The sequence below is a fragment of the Chlamydotis macqueenii genome, chromosome 10, assembly GCF_036417535.1.
Source record: "Chlamydotis macqueenii isolate bChlMac1 chromosome 10, bChlMac1.mat, whole genome shotgun sequence".
Classification (NCBI taxonomy): domain Eukaryota; kingdom Metazoa; phylum Chordata; class Aves; order Otidiformes; family Otididae; genus Chlamydotis; species Chlamydotis macqueenii.
The window spans coordinates 15,930,036-15,956,675 of record NC_141565.1 but is presented as its reverse complement, the minus strand read 5'-3'; the positions used below and the strand labels follow the sequence as shown (position 1 = coordinate 15,956,675).

Genomic DNA, 26,640 nt, shown 5'->3' with positions numbered 1-26,640 from the left:
TGACAATGTTGGTTGCCTGTGCTGAACTGTGAGCAATATTTCTTTTTCTATCATAAACCTCTTTGTTCTCTCCTAGGTCTGGCAGAGCTGGGCACAGTCTGTGACCCGTACAGGAGCTGTTCAATTAGTGAAGATAACGGACTGAGCACTGCTTTCACAATAGCACATGAACTTGGCCATGTGTATGTTTTATGTAAATACATTTACATTTAAATAGCCCAGAAATTTATGCTAGCTTGCCAGCCAGACTAGGGCTTGGTACCTGCTGAGCCTAATTATTTGAGAGGAGATATACTTGGGTAGAAGATGCACCACCGAGGAAGATTAAATTGTGGTGTGACTCTGGGAGCTGGTGGGGTAGTCTGGAGCCTATCTGAGAGCAGCAAAACCAACAAACCCACATTCTGGGGAGGATGAGTGACAGGGTACCCCAAGCAGCCCCTCTGCAAGGGAGGAGAGCTAACAAAATGTCCTTTATTACTGCATCTTCACATCTACATGCAGATATTACCAGGATCTACCCCACAGCCATGATATGGTTCAAGGTCAAGCTTCTGGGACGGGCCAGGTTTTTGGCTGGGGCTGGGAGGTCCTGGTTACTTTGGGGAGGACCAGGAAGGAGGAGCATGGGCACGTCTCACCTGGCATTTGGGACTGAAGTCTCCTCCAAGAGCAGGTCCTCAGCCTGCCTGCAGCTCATCCCACCACTGTGTGTGGCACTACTGAAGGCAGTGCAGCGGCCGTGTGTGAAGGGAGGAATTTACCCAGGACATCTGGCAGATGACCAAGATGTTTAAGTGAGCCAGACCCACCTGCAGAACCATTTCACTGAGGAAAATCTCATGCTACTGGACTTCCCCAGAAGAGATGCTGTCAGTCAAGAGGCACCTCCTCCAATGGAAAATTCTTTTAACTGATTTTGACTCTTTTTGAGAGTGGTAATGAGAGAAATCATCTTAGGTCACCTAGTCCTTTGCCCTCCAGCTACAACTCTTACGCAGCTGGTTCAGTCCCAAACCGCCTCAGGCCTGGTTTGCAGTGGAGATCTGTAGGTGTGGGACGGATGAGTAGTTGCAAACAAATTTCTCCTTGTTTTAAACTCCCTTTTTCTGCTTGGAGAGCTGACTGAGACGGTCTATTTTTAACCACAGTAGTATTTGTTTAAATAAGATTTCCTAAGAGAAAGTCCCCAAAGGTTTGGCGTTCCCCACACCTAACCTGTGGCTAATTCCTTCGCTAATGCTGCCCTGGAGCTGCTTGGAGAGTTTAGAGGCGCCGAGCAGGAAATGCCTCTTTGCTCTTTTACAGGGAGCTGAGTGAAAAAGTGGCTCATTGGAGGTAATCTTAATGGGATAAAAACTTCCCAGCCTTCGAACGCAGGATCACACAGGGTCATTTCCCCTTCTCCACTTCAAACGGCAAAGCACTCTGAGCCATTCTGTCTCCGTTAGCGTTTGCCGCATTCTTCAATGTGTCACGTGCTGCAAACTCTTGCAAACCTATCACATGAAGTATAGGAGCCAAGTCTATCGCAGGTGCAACTCTGTTTAGGCAACAGCATGAAGGAAGGATCAGCGTGGCCCAAGGTATTGAATGGCATTAGAAGACATTTTGTGGCCAGCATAGGGTGCTGCCAGCGTACACGAGGGACCTCGGGCACCGGCAGTCGATGGCCTCAATTCACTCATCTCCTTCAGAAACTTGGCTCTTTGGCTCAATTCCGGAGAACTTGCCATTTTTATGAAGGTGGGGCTGGACTCCAGCCTGCCTGCAGGATCATCGTGACCGTCAGCTGAAAAGGAAACTGGAGCTGAAATGGCATCTCACTCAAGGCTTCCTCAAAGACTTGTCTGGCTAAATATACGCAGTCATGATGTGGAGAGCTTACCAGGGTGCTTCGTGGCTTTTTGCAGACAAGCGCTAGGAATGCAATTTGAGCAATGCTTGTTGACACTTATGAATATGTGCATATTAATACTTTTATTTTGTAATGTCTGTCAGTAGCGTATCTAGGCAAAATTCTTGGGTTTGCTTACATTTAGTTCACACTGTTGCTCTTGCTACGCTAAATACTTGACATTTGCCACTTCACTGACTGTGCTTTTCGCTGCTGTGTTTCTTTTAGATTTAACATGCCACACGATGACAATCATAAGTGCAAAGAAGATGGAGGTAAAAATCAACAGCACGTCATGGCGCCAACACTGAACTTCTACACCAATCCCTGGATGTGGTCGAAATGCAGTAGGAAATACATCACTGAGTTTCTGGAGTAAGGCCTTGCATATGCATGTGTTGGCTGTTCTTACGTGTGCATGCATCCCGTGGGGTTCCTCAGATAATCTGAAATCCTAGCGTGCAGCCTTTGGAGGAAATCGGAGGGATTTGTTTGTGCACACATCCTTTACACAGAGCAGGAATGCACCCCTGGCATCCAGTCCCTGCCAGTTCAGCCTCGTGATAAGCTGGCAAGGACCGGCCTCTCTATGGGGAGGAATAAGTCTTCCCCCATGGATATTGCTTTTGAGGAATGTGCGTTCTCCTCGAACCTGAAGAGTGAGTTTTCCAAGCCCTGTGGCCCAGATACAGAGCTGTGTTTTAGGAGGCAGATTGAATCTGCCTTTCTGCTGCACAGCTCAAGATAAAGCCCTGGCACTAGTCCATGGTGGGAACACTCTTCCAGGAGCCCCTGGGTCAGTTTGATGCACAGTGGTCACCCATTTTGCCGTGATGCCTTCCCACATGTTGTGATGGGGAGCAGAACGAGACGCACGATGGTGTCCTGGCAAATCCAGGAGCTGGGTCTCTTGGGTGGTGGTTCTGCTAATCAACTATTTTCTTTCTAAATGTATACTAGTGCTTGCTCAGCAACTAAATGCAGGTTGTGCATGGCCAGAAATGCTTTTGCCAGGGTAGCTGATAGTCATTAGCAGAGCATGGGGGTGGTGGTGAATGGGTAATGCAGCCTCCTGCCCTTCTGGGCTTGAGCCTGCAGTAGCTGCTCTTGTGCTTGGTAAATATGGCGAATGTGGTGCACGACTGCCCCGAGGCAGGCTCAGGTAAACACCAACAGGTTCTGGTCACATCACCTCCTGTTTAACGCCGTTTCTCTGCTTTGTTTTGTAGCACTGGTTATGGAGAGTGTTTGCTTGATGAACCTTCATCGAGAACTTACACGTTGCCTCAGCAGCTCCCAGGGCTGATTTATGACGTTAACAAACAATGTGAGTTAATTTTTGGACCCGGATCTCAAGTGTGCCCGTATATGGTAAGTGAAATTCCATGCCTTGGTTTTCCAGGTGTTGCCAGGGTGAAATAAGGTCTCCTGGGGTTGGGTGAATGGGAGGCTCACAAGCCATCAAATTATTGTCAAGCTTGTGAGTTAATAATAAATCCTAGGGGAATAATTTTGTAAAGAATCATCCATCTGTAGGGCATGTGGCATGTATTTATTTAATATTTTATATCTTTTCAATAACTTAAGCAGATGCAGTGTCGGCGACTTTGGTGTATTAACATCGACGGCGCGCACAAGGGATGTCGTACCCAACACACGCCTTGGGCTGATGGGACAGAATGTGAGCCTGGAAAGGTCTGTAATACCTGGTGGTTCGTGCCTCATAGTTGTGTTTCCTGGGTCTTGGGCTAAGCGTATCAGTCAAAATCATCCTGCCCCAATGGCCAGTTTTATGGGGCACAGCTGCTGACTGCAAGGGTGGAAGCCCCAAGCTACTCTTTGTGTTTCAAGCCTGATATGCACAGGTCAACTCTACCTTGGATAATGTGATTAAAACTGACTGCTTGGCATAACGTTGTTTAAAGCGGGTATTCCTTCTGGAGTGCTTATCTTTTAAAATTAATGATGCCCTTGAGTGAACTCTTGAGCAAAACTTTTGCAAAGCTTCCCTAGGCTTTTATTAGAAATTTCCTATGTGATGTTAGCAATTAGCAACTTTGTGTAACACAGACTTGCCAACTGGCTTCTAATCTTGACAACTTCAGAGTAAAATATAGAACTGGGTGACATTTTCTGTATTAAACAGTTTTGGCAGTAACTCATAGAAATTTTCAGTTTCCATGTGCAGTGTTGGTTTCCAGCTAGCATTGTGGTTTCTAGAATAAGTACTCAGTTTTTGGTTTTCCAGAACTGGAGAAAAATAGTTGAGAGGATTTTTCTTTTTGTTTTATTGAGTTACTGAAGCTTTTCAAGAAAAGTGCTAACCAGTTTTCATCATTTTTGTCTGAAAAAAAATATTTTCCGTGTACATATAGTAAAAAAATGGGATGTTATTCTACAAGGTCTTGCTTAAAAATTTGGTTATCTGGCTTTTAATTATCAACAATTAAAGTTTTCTTTAGAAAGAGTGGACATTTTAATTCATAGTCTTTCAAATGTATTTTAATAAAAACATCTGGATGCTATTTTAGATATAATTTTCCATAAAGGCTATGGATCTCCTTGGTAATTAATCTTTTGTTGTGTGTCTCTGAAAGGTCAATTGTTCAATGACACTTGACTGATTTCCTTCAAGACAATGGGCATAATGTATCAATTTGCCTTCATTTCTTAGGGAAAAATGCAGTCAACGTGTTTGTTTATATTGTTGAGAATGTGTATTAGAGATGTGGTTGGAAATTCTATTTTTGTGTTACTGCTTTGGAGCCAGTGGTGCACCAATATTTAATGTTTTTTGAGACTCGGGATAAAGCTTAGGCATCTGCAGAGTCTCCTTGTCTTGAGACCTTGTGTCTTCAACTTCTCTGTTTGTGAGCTTGGGGTCTGCTCACTGCTGGAAGCTCAGAAGTAACTATTTTCTTGAAATTCCAAAAATCTGGGCCACAATTTTTTTTCCAACAAACCCACCGTTACCCTCGGATATGACCAGAGTGATGCACGAACAACTGCAAGTGCTCAGATTAGCACCTCCTCAGAGTTACCCTGTGTCAGCCAAGAGGCCATGTCCAGCTGCATGGCTCTTCATAATGACCATGTAAGCAAAAACATTTCAGTCCACAAATTTAGACAATTTGACAGGTTTAGACAAATCAGACAAGTGTGACCTGAACTTCTCAGCTGAGAGCAGATGGCCTCTTAAGAAAAGCTAATGCAGTGCGCTTGTGTTCAGGCATTTGGGTGTATTCTCTGAAAAAGGCTTTACAGAGTAATTCTTCTATCTTGTGTTGGTCTAATTCAAACTTAAGGTTTGAATCATCATAAACCCTTTCCTCCTCAGTGTTTACTTGGGCTCGTGAAGTGCTGAGGTGCGAGTCTGGAGTGCTTTTCATTGGAATAAATCAATATTTTGGTACTCTGTTGTGGCCAGGAGCCCCATCAAACTGCTGCTTGCTGACTAATGCCTTCCCTCAAGTCTGCATGTTTAAGGCCCGTGATAGATGGGTTGGCAGATGGAGAAAATACCATGCCATTTTAAATGGAGGTATCCTTGGAAATGAGGGAGTCTAAATAGCTAAAAAAAAAAAAAAAGTCTAGCTAAAACTACTGGCATGTAGATTTAACCCAGCTCTAAATTTATTCTGAAATCAGGGACACTAAAACAACATGGCAATATTAGCTTATGCATATTTTGCACGTGAGGACACTGAATCTGATATCGCTAAATCAAGTAATAAGCCCAACCCAGAGTTTGGCCTTTGCTGGGGGAGCGCTGGTCATGATCGTTTACGGTGTTTCACAGCGCCAGCGCGTTGTTGGGTGGAAATAAATCACCAAAAGAAAATAAAGAGGGTCGTAAACTGGGGCCTCTACCTCTTGTAGTTTTCAGGGTGGTTTAAAGAATGGTGAAAGAAGAGCAGACGAATGGTAACCATGTCTGTCTCCTGCCGCATGGCAGCAGGTAGCGTATATGTTATGCATGCATGAAGCTTCACAGCACTTGTCTGCCCCCTGCTAATCTATTCAGCCAAAGTCAGCCCAAGGATGGGAGCTGGATTTGGTGAATTATCTGGGACTCCAGTGGCAAGACAAAGGAAAGGAAAGTCTGTTGTAGTGTCTCTCCTCCCTGCCATTGCTCTCCTCCTCAACCGTGTGTCTAAGTTATTTTGAGCTTGCTCCAGACAAAAACTCTTTTATTCTCTTCATTCTCTGATCTGTAAGCTCATAGGAAAGAGAATCCTGGCAGGCTTTTTAGTTTTTCTGTTGTAACTCAACATAGAAATGATTTTTAAAATACAAAAGGCATGAAGGTTGCACAGCCAGACTATTCACAGCGTGGTTCCAAGAAACGCTATTGCGTTTCCATAAGATAATCTTGCTGTTCATTTAAAACAGCTGCTCTTCCCCCGCCCCCAAACCCCCCCGCCTCTGATTTACCAGCAACTCCAAACCCTCAATTTTTAATAAAATTAAGGGATGTAGGTGATTTCCTGGTTAATTCTCAACCATTGGACGGGAGACACGTAGGTCACGCCACAGTCTGTTAGCTGCATGCATTCACTAGTTAGCTATTCGGTCGTCTTCTGTGGGTCAGTGGTGCCAAGCATGACTGTGGTTATATATTTAGCTGTGAACATCAACATTGCTGCGAGAAGTTCTCCTCTGGGAGAGCGCTGTTGGTTTGGTGTCATGTATTTTTGTATGTTGATGAGAGCCGTCGGACCTCTGTCGCAGTACAGGACTGGCACTGGGGTCCCCAAACCTGCAGTTTTTCAGCCCTCTAAATGTCAGGAGAAGTTGTGCGTTGTAAGGGTTTGTCCTGCAGCAAAGAAACAGGCATTTCAGCTTATTTTATTCCTGTCCTTTACTGTAGCAGATATTTTTTCAGCTTGTTTCTAACTGGGGAATCAAATCTTCAGATGAAAGCAAATCCAGGGCACATTTCAGCCTGGAGACCATGCTCATCTGGGAGCAAATACCATGTTTAGGGCCCAAGTTATGAGTTGTTCAGCCGTGGAAAGAAGGAGTGGACTCATGGTGTGTCTTGACACAACCTTGTTCAGCTGTTGGTGAAAGGGCTGGAGAAACGCAGCACATCAGTGAATTCAACCCTGTTGCCATAAAGATCGTCAGGTGCTTCCCTGCCTGAACAGCATCGGGTGCAGAGAAGTATTGCAAGGGAATATTTTAACGATGCGTTACGTGTTTTCTTCTTTAACTCTGTAACCTCTTCTAATCTGTGAGCAATCAGCAGTGTTTGGGCTTCCTGTAATTGCCAAGATTTAGGCATCCACCAGCAGATGAGCATGTCTTGGGTTTGAATCCACTTTAGCGAGCGGTGTTCAGTGAGAGGGAAGCCCCGCTCTCGTGGATTGTGGAACACTTTTCCAACTGCTCTGGTAGGGCCAGAAGCTGGCTCACCCCTGGATCTCACCTCTCCAGAGCTCTGTGTAGCTGAACTAGCAAAAGTACCCCAAAGGGACACAATTTGTACCATAAAAATAGGGGACGGGGGCTTACCAAGATAATTTAAACCAGTTTTCCAAACAAAAGAAAACAAGAGTTATAGCTGAAAAACAAAAGTGTAGGCCAGGCCTTGGCAAGCCCCGTGTTATGACTGAGTGAAAAAAAATGCTTTGATTTGAGGAATTAATTTTTTCTATTTTATTTGCCCTTTGGATTTGGAAGTTTCCTTTCCCTCTTCTGTTCTGGAGCTTTGTACAGCTGTGGGGAGGTTTGAGTTTTCCCTGGTGTTTTCCCAACTGTCTGTCTCCTCCCCAACGCGGTGCGGTTCCTGCTGCTCTCCAGGAAATCAGATAAGCAGCTTTTTGAAAAGCAAGCGTTACGGTGCTATTCAGCACCAGTAAACAGGGAATATTTGGTGGCTGCTGTTGTCCTCAGTTGTCTTTCCATAAATCACTCCTGTGGACTCAGCACCTTGCCTTCACTTCTCCATTTAAGGCTAAGGAGAAAGAAAAATGTGTGTGACAGACAAAAAGTAAAGAAGTTCAATTTTATTTAATTGCAAAAATCTTTACTGCGTTTTGTGAGTGGCTGAGAAACAAGTAACTCTGAGTTGTGTCATCCAGGCTGTTCGCTGTTCATTGGTTCGTAATGCAAAAGCAATGCAAACCCACCTTTTCCATCTCTCTCCTTCGCACGCAGCACTGTCGGTTTGGGATGTGTGTGCCCAAAGAGCGAGAGGCGCCGGTGATAGACGGAGCATGGGGGACGTGGAGCCCTTTCGGGACCTGCTCAAGAACCTGCGGTGGTGGCATCAAGACGGCGATACGAGAGTGCAACAGGCCTGAGTAAGTGCGTGGAGGGGATGCACCAATGGATGAAATGGGGAAAAGCAACTGGGTTGCCCAAATGGGCTGAAATCCCCTTTGGCTGTGACAACCCATGTGTGCCCCCAGGACTGATGGCTTTGACCCAGGGATGAGTGGCTTTGCCTGGGATGGGTGAGGCAGCATGGGAACCCAGGAGGAGCCGGTTTCAGGTTTGGTTTGTCAGTAAAGTGCACTTAAAAAATAAAAGTCCCTTTATAAAGGGATCCATTTAACAGAGAAGAAAAAAGTAGTAATATATCTGCATGGGTTTATTGCCTCCTGTTTTCCTGGGGAAGCACAGTTGGGGTCCCCCTTCCAAAGATGATTTTTCTTTTCCAAAGTTGTGGATCAGAAAGGAGGGAGAGGGGAAGTAGCCACATTTTCATCCATTTCTCACCATTTTACCCCTGCTTTGGCTGCTTTTGCAGCTGTTCCTACAGGCCAGATCCTTTGTAGAGTTTTCTACCATTTTACTCCTGCTTTGGCTGGTTTTGGAGCTTCTGGCTCCTTTTGCAGCTGATCCTTTATACAGTTACATGTCAACTGGCGCAGACTAGCCAAACCTCAGCAGAAATCTGTGCCCCATTAAAAAGTAGCACTCAAAAATGTTTGCCGTCAGCCTGGAATGCAAAATCTTGCACCCTTTGAAATGGCAGGGAATTTTGCCATGGGCTTCAAGGAGACGAATGTGTGGCCAGCAAAATATTCATAATAGATTGAGCAACTGGTGTGAAAACAGCCTGTTTACGTAAATTATGAACTGTGCTGGTTTCTGTTTAACTGCCTCCTTTCAGCCCATGAGAGCGAGAAGGGATGGGCAGGATGGTTTGTGAGCTCTCATGTGGGACTGGGACACAGAGAAGACAGGAGTCTGTGGAGCTCATTGGACCAAGGGGTCTTAAAAAGATTGAGCAGGCTCATTTGGCTTTCTCATCATTGGTGCTGGGCAGTTTCTTGCTAAGGAAATTGCCATTAGTGATGCGCCAGTGACATTTCCATCACCGCTAATGGGAGAAGGGAGAGCTTGTACCTGTGGCACCGGTGGTGAAGTGACAGGAGAGGCTGGCTCAGCATGGCTGAGCAGGTGTCAGAAGAGAAGGGCTGAGGCTGAGGGAGTCAGACACCAGCACGTTAATTAAAATGATGCTGAGAAACGCACATGCGGAAAGGAGCTCTCATTTCGCTCTGCTGAGTCAGCACATGCCATATGGTCTTCCAGTAGCCATGGAGACACAAAAATAAAATGTCTTTCCACACACAGAAATAGCTGTGCTGCTGAATCTTTGGATGCTGTCAGTGAGAAGTATTCCCATCTTCTGGAGGGGCATCTGTTTGGACTGATAGGTTTTACTGATAGAAAATCTCCTTTATCCTAAGGGCTAGTCAAGGGATTTTAAATTCCATCTTCTCTTATAGCTTGTGGTTTGTATCTTGGTGTTTCGTGAGGCGTGTTGCTTTGGCTGGGATTTGCAAAAGCACCTAAATAGGCTAGGCACCAAGCTGCCTGTGAAATCCCCTGCACTTACCATTAATAGTGGTTATTTTCCAGAACCTCTTTCGAGAGCCATGTAGCTGGCACTGACCTCTTCTCCAGCCCCTCGTGAAGTCTCTGCAGGGAGTCGCCTGTCCTAGCATCATCCACAGAGCTTTACACGGACTCCGTTGTTTTGTCCCCAAAATTTGACATCGTAGCATGAGCTCCCACCATCTGCATCCCCGATACTGTGGGGCTGCTGAGACGATGCGTGTGGATGGGACACTGCTGGGTACTCTCCTGTCAGTAGCACTTTTCAAAGTACTTAAAAAATATACAGAATAGGTGTAGTCTCTGGTTCTCCTCTGCTGTAGAAGGCAGCAAAACCAACCCAGTTACATTGAGTAACATCTGAAATAATTTTCATTAAGCCTTTTATATTCAAAGACAGTTTAGTTTGTTTAAGATTTTTCCTTTTTTGTGCATGAAGATCTGGGGTGAAATCTTGCACGCCAATAAAATATTGTGTTAAATCTGGCATTGAAAATGAACTCCCCCCCTCACTGCAGCTCCTGCCTCTGTTTGTAATGTGCTCTGGCTCCTCTGTGGACGAGTATTTTGCAGGGCTACAGGAAGCTGTAAGCCTCTGAAATGGCAACAGCCTGTGTTTTGACATACACTGAAGGAATGTATTAGCTAACCACACCAGACCCTTCCCATCAAGACTGCCCACTTGGGAATTCGAGGCTGGCTGGTACAGACAAAGCCTGCGGCTGTGGCGTGTCACATAGAGGGTCTGTGGTGCAAGCCCTGGTTTTGAAAGCAAGGCATAGCTGCAGAATCATGGGGAAAAGGCATATTGCATAAGATGTCAGTACCACAAGCCCTGCTTTCAGGATTGACTTTCTGGATGAGGGAGTGTTATCTCTGGATGTGAGTCTGATCACGTCTGCATTTTAGTCTATCATGAAAGTATCCACCTGTGCTGAAAGCTGTCTGAGCTTGAGATGTAAACGCGTCTGTAGGTAACTGTGCCTGCCACTGGCAGCACATGTACCAGTTCCCGATCCCAGGGCTTCCCAGGATGCTGCAGAGGAGATCCTAAACTGATCGGTGCCCTCGAGAGCTCCACAGACCTTTCTGCAGTCACTGCATGAGCACAGGCACAGAGGCAGGCGTGCAGGTGAACATGCATGCCCCACCATTAATTCTCTGGGGGTACCTGCAAAGCACTCCCAAAACAGCGCTGCTTGGTGAGGTGCCTGTGCCTGGTGCTCCCGGACCGCTGGGAGCTGGGCGCTGCCTCGGAATCCGCCCGTGAAAACGTTCAAGGTTAGTAATTGCAGGGGATGCATGAAGCATTGTGTGTTTAAGACCCTGTTGTGGTGGGAGCGGGGATGAGACCCCACAGTTCCCCAGGCCTGTCTGCTGTGTTGTCAGAGTTTCTGACATGCTGAGAGGAATGCAGCGAAGACAGGGTGCACGCAGGAGCTTTAAGAGGAGCTATGCTGGATTAAAAGCCAGGACCACACCGGCCGTTAGTTGATCAAATAGGTGATTCAGAGAGAAGGGAAATTGAGAGAGAACAAGGACGTTTCTGTGCAAGGACTGCATTCCCTTCTGTCTCTGCAGCACATCATTGATTATTATCCCTAAAAATATTACAGTGTGAAGTATCCCGTATCTCTTTGTGACACAGAAGATCCATGCTATATGAGTCTGACTTATTTTTTGGGGTCAACTCTTTCCATTTGCTCAGACTCTGTGAAAAGTAATGCTGGTTTAAAAACACCCGAAAAATGTCAGGGTGGTTTGGGGCTGTTTGGAAGCATCAGAAGTGTGAGTGTGCTTGTGTCCCAAATGCTGGCTGCAGGGAGATTTACTGCTACAGTTATGAAGCTGACAGTTTGCAACACGATGGCAAGCTTTAGCATCCTTCAGTTTGTAGTGTGTCCATGTGTTCGATGTTATCTTAATCTCTTGGGTCATGTCTAAAAAGGAGACTGTACGGTAGCTTGGGATCTTTGGATTTTGTTAGATGCACCCTTAAAAAAAAAAAACTCTTGCATGTTTTTCCTAGTTAATTTCATATTTAAAAGTCTCATTTTAATTACATTAATATATATTGGAAGCAATGTGATTAAAATTGTTTTTTGTTTTTTGTTTTTTGTTTTTTTTAAGAAATGCTAGTAGTTTGCATATTTTAGACCCTTTGTCAAGCTGCAGTGGTCCTGCTGCAGTATAAATGCTTTTGAAGTGAAAAAGATGAATCCTGTTAACTCCCCCCTAAATTAAGTGGGCTCATAGAGGTCTGGAGTGTGCTACTGCCACAACTCAGAAGTTTCCCTGTATGCTGTGTAGTGAGGAGGTCGAGATGTCCCTTTGTAGCTGGAGATAGATAATGTGCCTCCTTGGGAATATTCCCCAAAATCACGGTTGTGCCTGCAAGGCATGAGTTTGGGATGTGTCCACAGGAGTTGCTGCACTGGGTTAGCTCTGGGTCAGTCACACGTTGTAATCAGTTAAATGAATTCAAATTATTTGTCATACCAAGGTGGAGAATAGACTAAATCAGTAGAACCCGGGTTTCGACTTGCACCACTAGGAACTGGTGTGAAATCAGTCTGTAAACTGAAATCTGCACCAGGGGCTGTGTGGTTGCTTGGGCTTTTTATCACCGTTACTCGCTTAATTGCAAGCACCAGAAAGCTTTGCAAGTGACACACGTTTAGTTTCCAGATGGCATGTGAGAGTCACCCTCAGAGCAGGAAGAGCTGATGTTACCAGCTGTGGCTCTGGGCTGTGCCTAAAGACAAATCGTAACCATACCCCTCAGCGTCTAGGATAGGATCAAAGGTACCATGGCAGTGCGTATCTCGGGATGCTGAGGATGAAAAGGATGCTGGCAGGAAAGATCCTGTGTATTTAGCTGGTGGTGCTCTGCATCTCACCCGAGGCGACTCCTGCCATACCTGTGAGCATCCCTAGCCTGGTGCTGGTGGGGTGGTGGGAAGTCTGCCTGCCCTTCCCCACCTTGCAGGTAAGGCAAGTGCAAGCCCCGATGTGTCCCTCTGCCTCCCCATTTATTTCACAGGAACTCTGCTACTTGAGTCACAAATAGTTTTCAAATATAAGAGAGAATAATTGTTATTTGTGAGAAAAATGGCACTGATGGGCTTCCTAGGTGGTTGATGTGCAGAGATGCTAAAAAAGTTAGCTTAGGCTGTAGGAATTTGTTGCCTCACTGTGTGTAGAGACCCTCGTACATATGCAGCGGGTTTCTGTCTCTGTTATGTTAGGAGATGCTGGCTGCATGCAATGTGGAGAGCTTGTGGTGGGCATCTCTGCACTAAGGGCAGGGGTGGTTCCCCTTTATCACTCATTGGTTCATGTTTGGGAGGGTCTGCAGTGCACAAACCAGCTTCCTTCCTGAGGAAGAAGCGCTCTGCCAGCATCCCTGGGGCACCGATGGGCGTCTGGTCCTGGGGTGAAGCAGAGCCAATCCAGAAGGAAAGCCCTGAAAGGCAGGAGACGTGGGTACCAGGACTTGAGCACCCAGCAAGTCGCTCTTCTGATCAGTGCTCCTTGCTACTGCCAGCGCTTGTTCTGTTCAGAATAGAGTATCTTTCTTTCTGTAACATCAGGGAAAAAGCAAAGCTGCTTGGGTGATACTGCAATTTTTGTTGTACATATTAGTGGTGGTGGCTTGTAGAAGGCTCCACCATGCCCTCCCAATTTCATTTGAGGTTTCAGGAGAGAGCAGCAGAGATGGTGGGGTTTTTTTATTTTATTATTACAGTTTATTATATACATATATTCAGGTCAGATGCAAACTCTCAGCCACCAAATCCTTAGGACCAATCGAGTTGTGGAGAATAGTCCCCCTGTATGAAATCCTTCAGTGTGAAACTAGATCCTCAGATGGGGAGGAAGATGTCGCTCTCCCTATCTGGCTTCTCTCACTACGGCTACATTGATTAGAGAGCAAATATTCCCTCTTTCATTCCTTTTTAGCATCACATATATGGTCTTTTTTTAATTAGACACCTGCATAATATTTCCTGCTTGTCAGCCTGGGATATTAATTAAGACGTGTAGAGGTAGTCAGAGCCATCAAAATGGTGTTGCATTTTGTGCAACTGCACTGAACAGGTTGCAGAACTGCGATTGCATCTTGTTTCCAGCCTGACCCCAGCCGGCTTCTCTTTCTTGTTTCTGCAGGCCTAAAAACGGTGGGAAATACTGCGTGGGCCGTCGCATGAAGTTTAAATCCTGCAACACCGAACCGTGCTCGAAGCTGAAGAAGGATTTTCGGGACGAGCAGTGCGCCGACTTCGATGGGAAGCACTTTAACATCAACGGGCTGCCCACGAACGTGCGCTGGGTGCCCAAATACAGCGGCAGTAAGTGGCAGAGGGGGAGGGATGCAGATCCTGCGTCACCTCATCGAGGTGGTGTCATTCGGATAACGTGCTTCTGATTTTCCTCCCTCGCGTCCCCAGTCCTGATGAAGGATCGGTGCAAGTTGTTCTGCCGAGTGGCGGGAAACACGGCGTATTACCAGCTGCGGGATCGCGTCATTGACGGGACGCCCTGCGGCCCCGACACGAATGACATCTGCGTGCAGGGCCTTTGCCGGGTAAGATTTTTTCCCTTCTCTTTAGCCAAGGTGATTGCAGTTTGCATTTCTGCTCACAACTGTTTTTCACACTCTTCTCTATGGAAACAACAATGCGAGAAGTTTTCTGTAGCGGAGGCATGCCTGGTGCAAATGTCAGTTGTGATTCTCGCTTTGTAAAAAAGCCTTTTGTTTGAAAATGGTGTGGGATGGCCACACTGTAAATCAGCGGAAAAATGCGAGGAAGCAAAACAATTTGTCTCACGACAACCTTTTGCATACAAAGCTTTTGTGTGCCTTAATTGGGAGGTTTGTGAATGCTGTTCTAGTCTGTATTTGCTCAATCTAGTTTTTTCGATTTCTCTCTTAAAGCAAGCTGGATGTGATCATGTGCTGAATTCAAAAGCAAGACGAGATAAATGTGGCGTTTGTGGTGGGGATAATTCTTCATGCAAAACTGTTGCAGGCACATTTAACACGGTGCATTATGGTAAGAATCTGTTGTTAAAAACTTTATAGTGAAAAATGCGAGTCTATAAAAGCCATTACCACACTTAATCTACAAAAACACTGATGTAATACGCAAAATCCTTCTAGCTCTAGCATACTCCATTTTGTAACTATTTATGCTATCCCTAAATGAAAAGTGTCGGCTTGTGTAATGTGAGGTAATTTTGCTCATTTCCCTTCCCCCTGTAAAAAACAAATGAAATGTCTGTGTAATAGCCTTGACTTTCTGTAAAATCTTTTCTAGGCTATAACGTTGTGGTCCGCATCCCAGCTGGTGCAACAAATATTGATGTGCGTCAGCACAGTTACTCAGGGAAACCAGAGGATGACAACTACCTGGGTGAGTTTCAGTCCTTCTTTCAGTCCAGAACTCTGCTTTATTGTCTGATTGTGATAAATCTACCAGCTGCTCTTTGCTAGGGAGGATGAAGAATTTGTTTAAGGGAGATGTTTTCTTACCAAGAATTTAGCTCATGTATCTACCAAACGTTCAGCCTTATCTTGCTCCTTCTTTTTGTTCATGCCATCCTTGATGCAGAGTTTGGGATGCTCAGGGATTGTAATATCCTCATAGTGTGTCTCTGGGGCTGGGAAGGGCTGTCGAGCCTGGGCTGTGGGTGGGAGCTGAAGCTCTAAGCTGGGAACCAAACAGGCTTCTGCATTCTGCTGGAGTCTCCTCATCACAACTTAACACATCTCTGCTGTCACCGTGCCTTGGCTGGAGAGTAAATATGCCATACCCTGAAAGACATGTACCAACAAATCCAAAGAGAAATTATTTTCTATTCCCCTGAGAATAATAATTCTGATTTCACTTAGACTGAGCCCTTCTTGTCCCTGCCCAACAGTGGTATGTAACTGTGATGGAATACCCTGTGCCAAAGACGTTGGTTAGATTTAAACCTAACAATAACTTGGCCTTTGGCTGTTGGACATTGACAGTCACTGTTTTTTCTAAGCTGTGGGTCTGTCTCTAGAGGCAGAGAAGAATGCTTGCAGTGCTGCGTTATGCTAGTCTGCTGCACGCACGTGTGCTGTTCACATGGCCGTGTGTGTCTCGTCCACCATACTGATCAGTAATTCACCCCGTAGAGAGTTCTGTCTGGGTTCAATAGCCGAGATAACACAACCGCACGTTATGAGTGATGTTACACCTGCCAGTTGAAGGCTGGTTTTGCCTTTAAGCCCTATTTTTGTCCCTCAGAATCTGTGCAGGCTGCTGATGGAGCAGGGAGGCAGGCTGTGGGCCACTGCAGTGCCAGGGAGATGGCTGCTCTCCCGCCTCTGTTCCTCCTCTTCTTGCCTGGCACTGCCAGCTATGCTAGCGCAGGGTTTCATATTTATATCCCTGAGCAGGGCACTTCATCACATTTCATCTCGCAAAATCTCTGAGTTGTTGAGTGGTTTTGCAAAGTAGCATAGCCCCAGCGCTCACTCTAACTGCATATGTTAAAATCAGGCCTGGGCTGGTGGTTCCTAGCCCACTGAAGTTAAAGGAACTCCCTTGAGAAACAAGTAGAGGAGATTATGGTGCACCAAAGGGAAATGGTGCTGGCAGGTTTGGCTATCGCTCTGAAATGCTATCCGTGAGGCTGGACCCTTTATTCAGGCAAAAAAGCTGAGCGGGTCCTCCCTGTGCTCGTTCCCAGATTGGGGTCATGCAGGGCTGGCTGTCCCTGCACGTACGCAGCCGTTCGCTTACAGCTGCCTTCCATCCGTACTGCACATTCACAGCAGTGAAATGAGATGGTGCAGCATGAGTGGACATCTGTACCAATAAAACCTTACTGAGGTGTGATAGTTTTCCGTCCTGGGGGAGAGAGATACATTTCATTATTCATCTTTTCTAGAAAAACAATCCTTCCTGTGTTGCACCTATTCAAACTGATTCACCCCAAAAGGAGCCCCAAAGAACTTCTCAGTTCTTCTTGGAGGGCCTTTAATCTTCTTGGGAAGCAATGAAGGCAAATCTTCTTTAATGTTGCTTTAATATTGCTGGGAAAGCATCTCTTCAGATTAGGCCTGACTAGAAGCAAATGAGAAGTGTGCATGTGTCCACTTATTTTGCAGCTCACTGAGTGTGAAATCTTGGGCCCTCAGTACTATGAACCTTGTAGTTGCTTAACAATTTAGGAGGAATTTGGTGTTGTCGTCAAGTCCAAGATGTGTACCTACTGTTATAGGAGATACAGCAAATGGGAAAGAATCCTTTAATGAGTTTTACTACTGTCTAATGACACTAAAGCATCCGAAGTGTGGAGTTTTCTTGAGTGTAGCATCTGCTTTGTGAGTTTTTCCTCTCTGTCTCTTTGCTACCGAACAGTGTTTTGCTTCGTTATGGCTCCTCGTTTGGTGTAAAAACCTTCCCTTTGGTGTTTTGGTGTTAAGTTTAGATTTTTTTCAGTACAGAGGCTTTGTAGTAATGTAGCTGTGATGGGTGAAATGGTGGGGAAACTAACTTAGGAAATTAGCTACATAATCGCATTAGTGTGAAGTTGTGCAGCAGACTGCTGTTTTCAGGAAACTGTTCCTTTTATAAAGCATTTAGGCTTTAAGCCTTCAGTGCTTTCACATACCTTAAGATTTGGAATAATAAAAAGTACAAGGGGGAGGAGGGAGAGGGGGAGATACTGACTGTAATTACGTACTGGAAAACAACGTCTGGGCAATTAGGGTACGTGCATTTACCCTAAGAACACACCTGGAAACAACAGGGAAGCCATCCTATCTGTTTGGCTAACAAAAAGATTTGGGCAGGGTTATTTCTGCGGTGTATGAGGGGATGCAGACTGTGTTCTGCGTACAGCAGCCGGCCCGCCATGCCTTTTGGGTATCTCTCTGCCCTGGGTTATGGGTGAACTATTTAGCAACAACTTCAGGAATTCAGCCTTCATTTTAATGAGGCTTGCTGGTGGAAAAAGGAGAAGGCACAATGTCTGTAAGAGCTCTGCTGCTCTGTTTACATCCTTTCTGTTTGAGAGTGCCAGTGGGCTTTTCCTCCCGCCCCAATGAAAGGCAGCCCTGAGAGAGCATGACCCACGTTATTATGTACGTATGAGTTAATTCTGCGTCTTTAGTTCTTGTTTTTTGCACCTATGCAGCCTTATCTAACAGTCAAGGAGACTTTATATTAAATGGAGACTTTGTCGTCAGTATGTTTAAAAGGGAAATCAAAGTTGGGAATGCTGTGATCGAATACAGTGGATCGGATAATGCTATTGAAAGGATTAATTCTACAGATCGGATTGAGCAAGAAATAACGCTTCAGGTGAAGTATATGTTGTGCGTGTGGAATAGTCTGCCCAGCATTATTGGACTGAAAACAGCGGGCAGTGAAGTCTGTCGCTTTACTCTGCTCCATCTTCTTTTCCCCCCAGGTTTTATCAGTGGGGAATTTGTACAATCCCGACGTTCGTTACACATTTAATATCCCCATTGAGGACAAACCTCAGCAGTTTTACTGGAATGTATACGGCCCATGGCAGCCCTGCAGTAAGCTCTGCCAAGGTGGGTGCTTGGAAAGGCTTTAAAGACGCTACCATTTTGTCCTGAATTCATCCAGGATCTGGGCAGTGCTCTTAGATCCCTCTCCGTTTGCTTTCCATGGGATTCTCACGTCATGGGCACGGTTCTTACCCTGGGCTGTAGCGGTAGGTGTTACTGCATGAGGTGTAGCTGCTCAGCTGCTTCTCAGTTTCAGAGCAGGGCACAGCCACAGCCGCCTCTAAGCCGGGTAAGCCTTGCAACCTGGTTTGCAGGTGGGGAAGGTCAAGTGCAGAAAAGGTTACATAGCATTTCCTAAGGCTGCAGGAAGCATCAGTGTCTGTTCTGGGTCTGATCCCCCAGTCATTCCCACCTTCCAGTGCTGACTCTGCTAAAAGTGCAGAGTCCATCCTTGCAGGCACGCTGCAGCTCTGCCTGTGTCCATCTCCTCTGCCTCAAACCTGTTCTGCTCCTCTTAGAGAGTCTTTACCCCTTCCCTGTTTCTGAAAGAGATTTAAAAGCATGATTAAATGTCTGTTAATTGCTACCATGAAAGGAGTAAGAGAAATAACTGATTTGATTGCTTTCCTGTAGGACTTAAACAATGTGCTTTTTTTATTTCCTGTGTAGGAGAAAGAAAGAGGAAACCCGTGTGTACGAGAGAGTCGGATCAGCTCACGGTGTCGGACCAGCGATGTGATCGAATTCCCCAGCCTGATCCCATCACTGAGCCTTGTAGCACAGAATGTGAATTAAGGTGCACTCTACACAGCCGTGTGTATACATTATATCGTATATTTATTGTTTACTCCTCTTTCCTTTCACTTCTCACCATAATTTCTTTTCTCGCCAGCCTGTATTGATTTTAAAAAAAGAAAAGGATTAGCAGTTGCCTCTTTGTCAACCAAGAGGGATTGATATCCACCAGCTGTGTTTCGAGAGGCGCTTTTCTACGTTTTCACATTTCTCTTGTTGGCTGAAATTAGTGCTAACTGTAGAAGAAAAAAACAAAAAAAAAAAAACAAAAAAAAAACCACCGAATGTTGAAAAATCTCCCTGTGCAATACAGTGCCTGAAACTCGCATCTGCCTGGGTCAGAAATGCTCAGAACCATCCTACAAACAGCATGCAAAGGGGGAAAAACATGCTCAAAGCAAAAGAGTAGCTAAGACTTGGATTTATCATCATTTGCATAAAGTGAAGAATAGGCTTAAGCGTAGAGTGGGTTTGGGGCTGTCCCCGGACAACTCCCAGCGAGTCAAAATTGATGGAACATGGCCTAAATCATTACAATCCATTTTCCTTTAAAAAGCAATCTGTTTTCCTTTCTGGAGCTTAAATATGGTGGCATTAAACGGCTGCTGGTGAAACAATTCCGATGACTGTGTTTCCCGAGGGGTTTCCTTGGCTGTGTTAAACCTGGGGCTCTATAGGGGCTGTAGGTCGGGTTGTCGCGGTAACAGCTGTTGCCATTGCAACAGGTTGGAAACTTGAGAAGGGCAAATGTCGGAGTTTGAAAAGCTGGCAAGGATGCCAGCACTCCTGCCATTCAGGGAGCTATTGACTCCAAATCCCCTTGATCTTATTCTTCTCCTAGCTGTGCTGAAGTTTGCTCTCTGGGCTTAGGAGCAGGGCTCTGCGCTCCCCGCGCAGGCGTTTGCAACAGCCCTGGGGTCTCCAGGACCCTCAGGGGACGTCACTGCCTCTTTCCCCAGGAATCAGCTTCTGTTGACTCCAGAGTCCCCAACATCTCCCTGGACTAGGCCACATGTCCAGCATCTCTTGCCAGAGCTGGGACTGATGTAAACCAGGGGTGGGTCCTTGATGGCCACCAGTGCCGGCCCTTCCTGGGAAGGGAGGCACCAGAGAGAATAACCCTGATCCCTGCTGGTACCTCTGGGGCTAGTGTGTCTTGAAGCAAGTAATTTGCTCATGCTTTGGAGAGCTGAAACTGTTTTGTAGGCATCATGCCTTGCGGAATGCCTTGTCACACCTTTCAAGCCTTTGCAGATCATTTTCTGACACAGTATTTTTCAGCTTTTTGTTTTTAGAGGCTGAAGTGTCACTCCTGCAGGGGAGGGTGGGGTAGAAAGCCTTCGAAGCACTGCTCCTTGCTTGGAGGACTGCCCCCGCCGCCACGCGTGGTCCTGCAGGGTCACAGTGTGGCTTTGCTGCCTGAGAGAAGGACCTGGAGACAGTTTCTTCCCTGCAAGGAACAATGCCAGGCTTAATTGCCTCAGGTTTTTGGAAGCCACAAAGCACTGGGAAGTGTTGTAAAGAGCTAACACTTACAGTTGAAGAGTGTATATTCCTTATTTATGTCACACACCCCTGAGCGTGTTACCTGCAGAATCCCATAGCTTCTTCCACCTTTCCTGATCCTCTCCAAAGCAGGTGCCTTCGTGTGAGGTTGTGGGTTTTTGCCGCACCAGAGCTGACGTTTGCTTTCCTCGTCTCAGGTGGCACATCGCGAGGAGGAGTGAGTGCACAGCCCAGTGTGGGCTGGGGTACCGCACCCTGGAGATCTACTGCTCCAAGTACAGCAGGCTGGAGGGGAAGATAGAGAAGGTCGACGACCGCTTCTGCAGCAGCCAGCCCAAGCCGAACACGAGGGAGAAGTGCACTGGAGACTGTAACGTGGGAGGGTGGCGGTACTCGGCCTGGACCGAGGTACGGGTTGCTCAGCGGTACGGCAGGCGCTGGTTTCTCTGCGCATGGGGCTGTCAGGCTGTTTAGGCTGCATACAGCACATAAAAGTTGGCGGCAGTGATTCTGCTTTCTTAGCTTTTTCTGTAGTCCAGATCAGCCTGGCACTCCTTATTTTCCACTCCAACAAATTCATGCTTTTAAGCATCCCAAGGTCTGTCTTTGTTACACTAAACCTTGCTGGCTGCTTCTCCCATCACAGCCGGCCTCACTGGCAGGAGCCAGGAGGACACGTTACTATCAGTGGAGGACTTGTGAAATGTGTTTCCGTTACACTTTTTAGCACAATATTTTTTCTATGGCCAAGAATATTCCTGAATGTAGACCTAGCACCAAGAAAATGACGAGCCTGGGGCTTTCCAGGGAGGGCACAATGAAGGGTAGCAGGCCGGTTAGGGAGAATTAATCTCTCCTAAAATGAGAACAAGCGACAGCCGTTTGGGAGAACTGAAAGGCAACACTTGTAAAAGTAATAATGAGGCTGTAACCTGAAATGAATTTGTGAAACTCATTGCCATGAGACTTTATTAAGCTTAGCAAGATCGGATTTTTAAAGGAATATAAAGTAACAGCCTGTTCCTTAAAGTACAAATTGTTCTTCCGGAGGTTTTCTGCAGTCTTTTCACAGTCCTTGGCTGCAAGGGGGGAGAAGGGAATAAATGGGCTCTCAGCCTGTAATAGAGTGGCAGAAAGTATTTACTCCCTGCCTCTCCTCCCCAGTGCTCCAAGAGCTGCGGCGGGGGCACGCGGAGGCGGCGGGCCATGTGCGTGAATACCTACAATGACGTCCTGGACGACAGCAAGTGCAGTCAGCAGGAGAAGCTGACGGTGCAGCGATGCAGCGACTTCTTGTGCCCGCAGTGGAAAACTGGCGAGTGGTCTGAGGTAGGTGCTGGCCACTGTGGTGGGCTCACCCAGCTGGTCCTCCACCCTGAGGGGCTGGTGCCTGCAAAGAAACGGCTCTGTTCCTGCTCATCATGTTTTGTTTGCACCCCAAGGTGTGGTGGCACCGTGCCTCCTGCAGCAGGTCTCCCCAAGCCTGTGCACAGGGAGGTTTGAGATGGGCAGCAAAGTCACTGGCCTGGTCACTGCTGGTCAAGTGACCATTTCCCTCCCTGCAAAGCCACAGGAGGTTAATTCCTCTCCAGTCATGCAGTAATTTCTCCCCAGTTTTTCCACGGTTCCTTTGCAGCTTGGGGAAGAAAAACACCTCCTGCCCTAATTTTCCCTTGAGATTGTCCTCACGAGCCCTGGCAGCTCTGGCTGTCGCTGGAGGGCAGGGTTTCACCCTACTAACATCTTACTCAGCCCTCTCCCTGCTGTTTATTACCATTACCTCTTCCACTGCTGCTGGTGTCCTTTGCAATGTAGCAAAACCATGTGCAACAAAACTGGTGAAACACTGGCCCAGGTTGCCCAGAGAGGTGGTGGATGCCCCATCCCTGGAAACATTCAAGGCCGGGTTGGATGGGACTCTGAGCAACCTGATCTGGTTGGAGATGTCCCTGCTCCTTGCAGGAGAGTTGGACTGGATGGCCTTTAAAGGTCCCTTCCAACCCAAACCGCTCTGTGATTCCATGATTCCCTGCAGCAGGATTGAGGATGCTGGAGTACAGCCTTCAAAGGCTGCTCATCGCCTTTTTGGCCAAACAGCTCTCGTTTCTGTGAATCACATTCCTTTAGGAAGTAACAAAAGCAATTAAGTGGAAACAGGGATTGTTCTCTGCAAAATATCTGTCTTCCAACTCGAGCTGCTAGCAACCCGAGCCACAATGGGGTGGTGGAAGAGGCACTGGCAGCCCACAGGAGCTGAGATCTTTAACGTGCACACTCAGAGCCAAGCAAAGGTTTTTGTAAGCCTTTGGCACCCTGACGTGCACAGCTGAAGCCTCGTTGGGCAGTGCTGTGGCTTTGCCCTGCATCTCACAGCTGCTGGAAGTAAAGAGCCTTCATGGTCTGACTTTGTTATTTAGGATCCCAGCCTGGCTGGGCTTTCGATGCTCCAGCATCTGCTCTGGACCAGCTCCTGAGAGCAATCTCCTGTCATTGCGGGACACTCACGTGTTTTCCAGTGCATGTGGTCTTTATCTAAAGAGCCACCACTCAGCACCAGTTTTTAAGCAGAGATCTCCAGGTTTGTTTTTCAGTGCCGGGCAGGTGCTGAGCTGGCAGCACGCCCCCGGCACCACCTGAGCTTGTGTTTTACTCCTCCCAGTGCCTGGTCACCTGTGGAAAAGGGCATAAACACCGCCAGACCTGGTGCCAGTTTGGAGAAGATCGGTTAAACGACAGGTTTTGCGATCCCGAAACGAAACCGGAGTCGGTGCAGACGTGCCAGCAGCAGGAATGTGCTTCGTGGCAAGTGGGGCCGTGGGGCCAGGTACAGCAGCGCTGCCGCGAGGCTCCCAGCTGGTGGGACCTGGGTGCTGGTGGCCGAGGCTGGGCGCTACCCTTTCATCCAGATTCAGTGGCATAACTGTGTTAATTGATTTGCACACAGAGCAGCCCTCTGTTCGCTTGGGTTCAGCGGATGGGCAGCAATAACAGTACCTGCCCTTTGTGCTAAATTTAATCTGTGTCATACTAAATTGGCCGTGATTTTCAAAAAAGGGGTTTCCAAGGTTACACTCCTAAATCCATATTTAGGCACCTAAATACATGGCCTAATTTTCACAGGAAAGCTACTCTCATTGAATAGCTTTTGTTGCTTTTAATGTTTTTGCAGTTCCTGAGTAGGTGTGGGGTGTTTTTTTCTGTTAAAATACAAGTTACTCATTTCTCCTGGAGTGTTCTGGCATCTCCCTTTCCACAAAGCTGTTAGCTCTTGGCTCAAAAAAAGCAGCAACAAACCCCGACCAGTTGTCCCAGTCAGACTTATTTCCCATCAGCAAAATTATTCATTAGCCGCTTGTGCTACCATGGGGCTGAACAACTGCTTTTAAAGAAGAATATGATGCAGGTTCTACCAGGCTATGATTTACTGTATGCGGCAAAGTAAATCATTTAAATGCTCGCACCTTCATTCCCAAGGAAGCAAGCAAAACGTGTGAGGCTCTGGTGAGCGCAGTGAATTAACACTTTGCCCTGATTTAAAACTGAAATGCATGAAGTGGAGAGAAAGCAGAAGGGAAGCTGGGTTTTATTTTTGCTGCTTATGCCTAAACACAGCCTGGGCTGATAAATACTTTCTAACCGAAGCAGCTACTCAGACCCAGCTCTTCTTTCTCCCCTCTGTCCTCTCCCAGTGCACGATGACCTGTGGCCAAGGCTACCAGATGAGAGCGGTGAAGTGTGTCGTGGGCACCTACCTGTCAGTGGTGGACGATAACGAGTGCAATGCTGCAACCAGGCCAACAGACACCCAGGTAAATCCTACTGTCCTGTCTCCATCTTTTGCCAGCGTGTGTATGGAGGCATCCATGCTGCAGCTTCAGGGGATGTCTTGCTGCAGCAAAGGCTTGTCCTGAATGTCAGCCCATGCAGAACAGTGTATGTTCTGCCATATGGCTGTTGGAGAGGTGCAGCACAGTGCCCTGTTTTGGTGGAGATGGGACAGAGAAGCTGTGTTTGGGGAGTTCCCATCCAGACTCTCTCCATGTGGTTAACCTTATGCTCTGAAGCACTAGATTGCCAAAAAGGCAACCGACAACTTGTTATGAGGGCATCAGGACTTCACAGAGTAAAGATTACCTTTGCTCACGGTTTATATCCATGCAGCTCTAGTAGAGGATGGGCTGTGCAAGGGGCTGTTCAGGTTCAGAGCTAAGGCTGGTCTCTGAAAGCTTGCGAGATAAAGAAGTGGCAGTAGATGAGTATGGGAAGACAACCAGAGACCAGAAGGATAAGACGGGTCAGTATTTACTGTCCTCAGAGGCTGAGGTCTTGGCACAGTGGACACCTCTTTTGGCTTGCATAGGGTCTGGGATGCCTGGCTACAGTCTGAGCAGGACCGTTGCTGTGTAGCACAAATGACGGCTAGAGGCCATCGTTTGTTGTCTGCTGCACGTGACAATATAGCGTATGTGCCAACTACAATCCCACGCATGTTCCCCCTGGCTGGATAAATTGAGAAATGTTGCATGCCCTTTGCAAGTTTGCTGAAGAGGCTTTCCATGCTGTGTTTGCTGGTGCTTGGAAGCAAACATGTACGTTCTCATTTCAAGCAGAGGATGTGTCCAAGGTGTTTGAAGGAGTTTAATAAAACAGAACATTACCATCTATCTGTCATCTAGGAGAGTCATAGTGCTGATGCCCTGCCCAGCTTCAGTCCTGCCTGACTTCACAGAGTTTAGCTAAGGCTACAACAGTTAGGAAAGGGCTGTTTTTCCCATTGCACTGGAGACCCATTGCACTGTGATCAAGGGGTAACAAACCCACTTGTCATCAGCCATCATTTGGCACGCACATCTCCAGTGTAAGTAAAATCACAGCAATGCGGAAATCCTTTATGCCATTTGTCAAGAGTCGCTCTCTCCCTCGCAGTGACAATCAGTATTAATTTCCGTTTTGGCAATGACTACTCATGGAGGCTCAGGGAGTAAAGTCATGGCTATTCATCATTTCTGTCACCAGACCTCCCAGGAGGTCCACACAGAACCAGAGCCCTCCTGCTAGGCACTGTACCAAGACTGAGCAGAATGACATGCCTGTCCCCAAAACCTTGCATGCTTAGTGCATGGTGAAGATCAGCATGTGGATGTAGGTGGTCTGGTAGGCTGCAGGGAATGAAAGGGCTGCGGTCAGCTCAGCGGTGTGACCTTTATGAAGCAATCTGCAGGTCTCGTGCTGAAGGAAGGGAGCTTTGAAGGGAGATAAAGTTGCTGCTTTGCAGATGTTTGTTCATACCAGAACTCTCTTAATGAACTTTCATCTTTTGCCTCAAAACACCTGTTTTTGATGCATGGAGATGGCACATGGGTATGTGCATCTGTATTGTAGAGTTCCTAAGAAGTCAAAAGTCCATGGAGATTCTGCATGTGAAGCCCTCAGGGTATTGATACCAAATTTTGCTGATTCAGCAAGAGGACGCAAGGAGAAAGCCTGCCAACACACAGGCATGCAGATCACAGATCTTCAAGACATTATGTGCGATTCATAATTACATTGAAGAGGAGGTGGTTTAACTGAAACGTCTGCAAATTCTTTATTTCCCTCTTTTCCCTCATGTATTTCACGTACAGGACTGTGAAATAGCAGCATGTCCTCCCCATCCAAAGAGTCCCGAAGCCAAGAGATCCATATCGGGCATTCACAGGACGCAGTGGAGATTTGGATCCTGGACACCGGTAAGCATGTGTCATAATACTTTCAGGATTATTTTACAGTAGACAATGTGATATTTTTAAGTGCATTTGACCAACTTTTTATTCCAAAGCCCTTGTGAATATATATCAAGAAACTTTCTAGTGGAGTGCTTGTTGCTCTTCCCTAGTGCTCCGCAACGTGCGGGAAGGGTACGCGGATGAGATACGTCAGCTGTCGGGATGACCAGGGCTCGGTGGCCGACGAGTCAGCTTGTTTCCACCTCCCAAAACCGTCAGCCACAGAAATGTGCACCGTGACACCGTGTGGGCAGTGGAAGGCCTTGGAGTGGAGCTCTGTAAGCATCGCACTGTCTCTTGCA

At 46.8% G+C, this 26,640-nt stretch overlaps 1 protein-coding gene across 3 annotated transcripts in view; it reads left to right on the top strand.

The window, feature by feature from the left end:
- Positions 1–26,640, top strand: part of ADAMTS9 (ADAM metallopeptidase with thrombospondin type 1 motif 9) — an 84,584-nt gene that overhangs the window by 17,418 nt on the left and 40,526 nt on the right. For all 3 annotated transcript variants that reach the window (XR_015259545.1, XM_086755494.1, XM_086755495.1), the window contains 18 exons: positions 77–182; positions 2,126–2,272; positions 3,127–3,268; positions 3,485–3,592; positions 8,060–8,205; positions 13,922–14,103; positions 14,203–14,339; positions 14,691–14,808; positions 15,073–15,168; positions 17,930–18,096; positions 18,206–18,335; positions 18,942–19,068; positions 20,771–20,981; positions 21,738–21,902; positions 23,233–23,397; positions 24,263–24,382; positions 26,198–26,302; positions 26,449–26,616. Coding sequence is in view for 2 of the 3 variants with exons in the window: in XM_086755494.1 (XP_086611620.1) it covers positions 77–182; positions 2,126–2,272; positions 3,127–3,268; positions 3,485–3,592; positions 8,060–8,205; positions 13,922–14,103; positions 14,203–14,339; positions 14,691–14,808; positions 15,073–15,168; positions 17,930–18,096; positions 18,206–18,335; positions 18,942–19,068; positions 20,771–20,981; positions 21,738–21,902; positions 23,233–23,397; positions 24,263–24,382; positions 26,198–26,302; positions 26,449–26,616 (2,540 nt within the window). In the remaining variant the exon portion in view is untranslated. The remainder of the gene's footprint in view (positions 1–76; positions 183–2,125; positions 2,273–3,126; positions 3,269–3,484; positions 3,593–8,059; positions 8,206–13,921; positions 14,104–14,202; positions 14,340–14,690; positions 14,809–15,072; positions 15,169–17,929; positions 18,097–18,205; positions 18,336–18,941; positions 19,069–20,770; positions 20,982–21,737; positions 21,903–23,232; positions 23,398–24,262; positions 24,383–26,197; positions 26,303–26,448; positions 26,617–26,640) is intronic.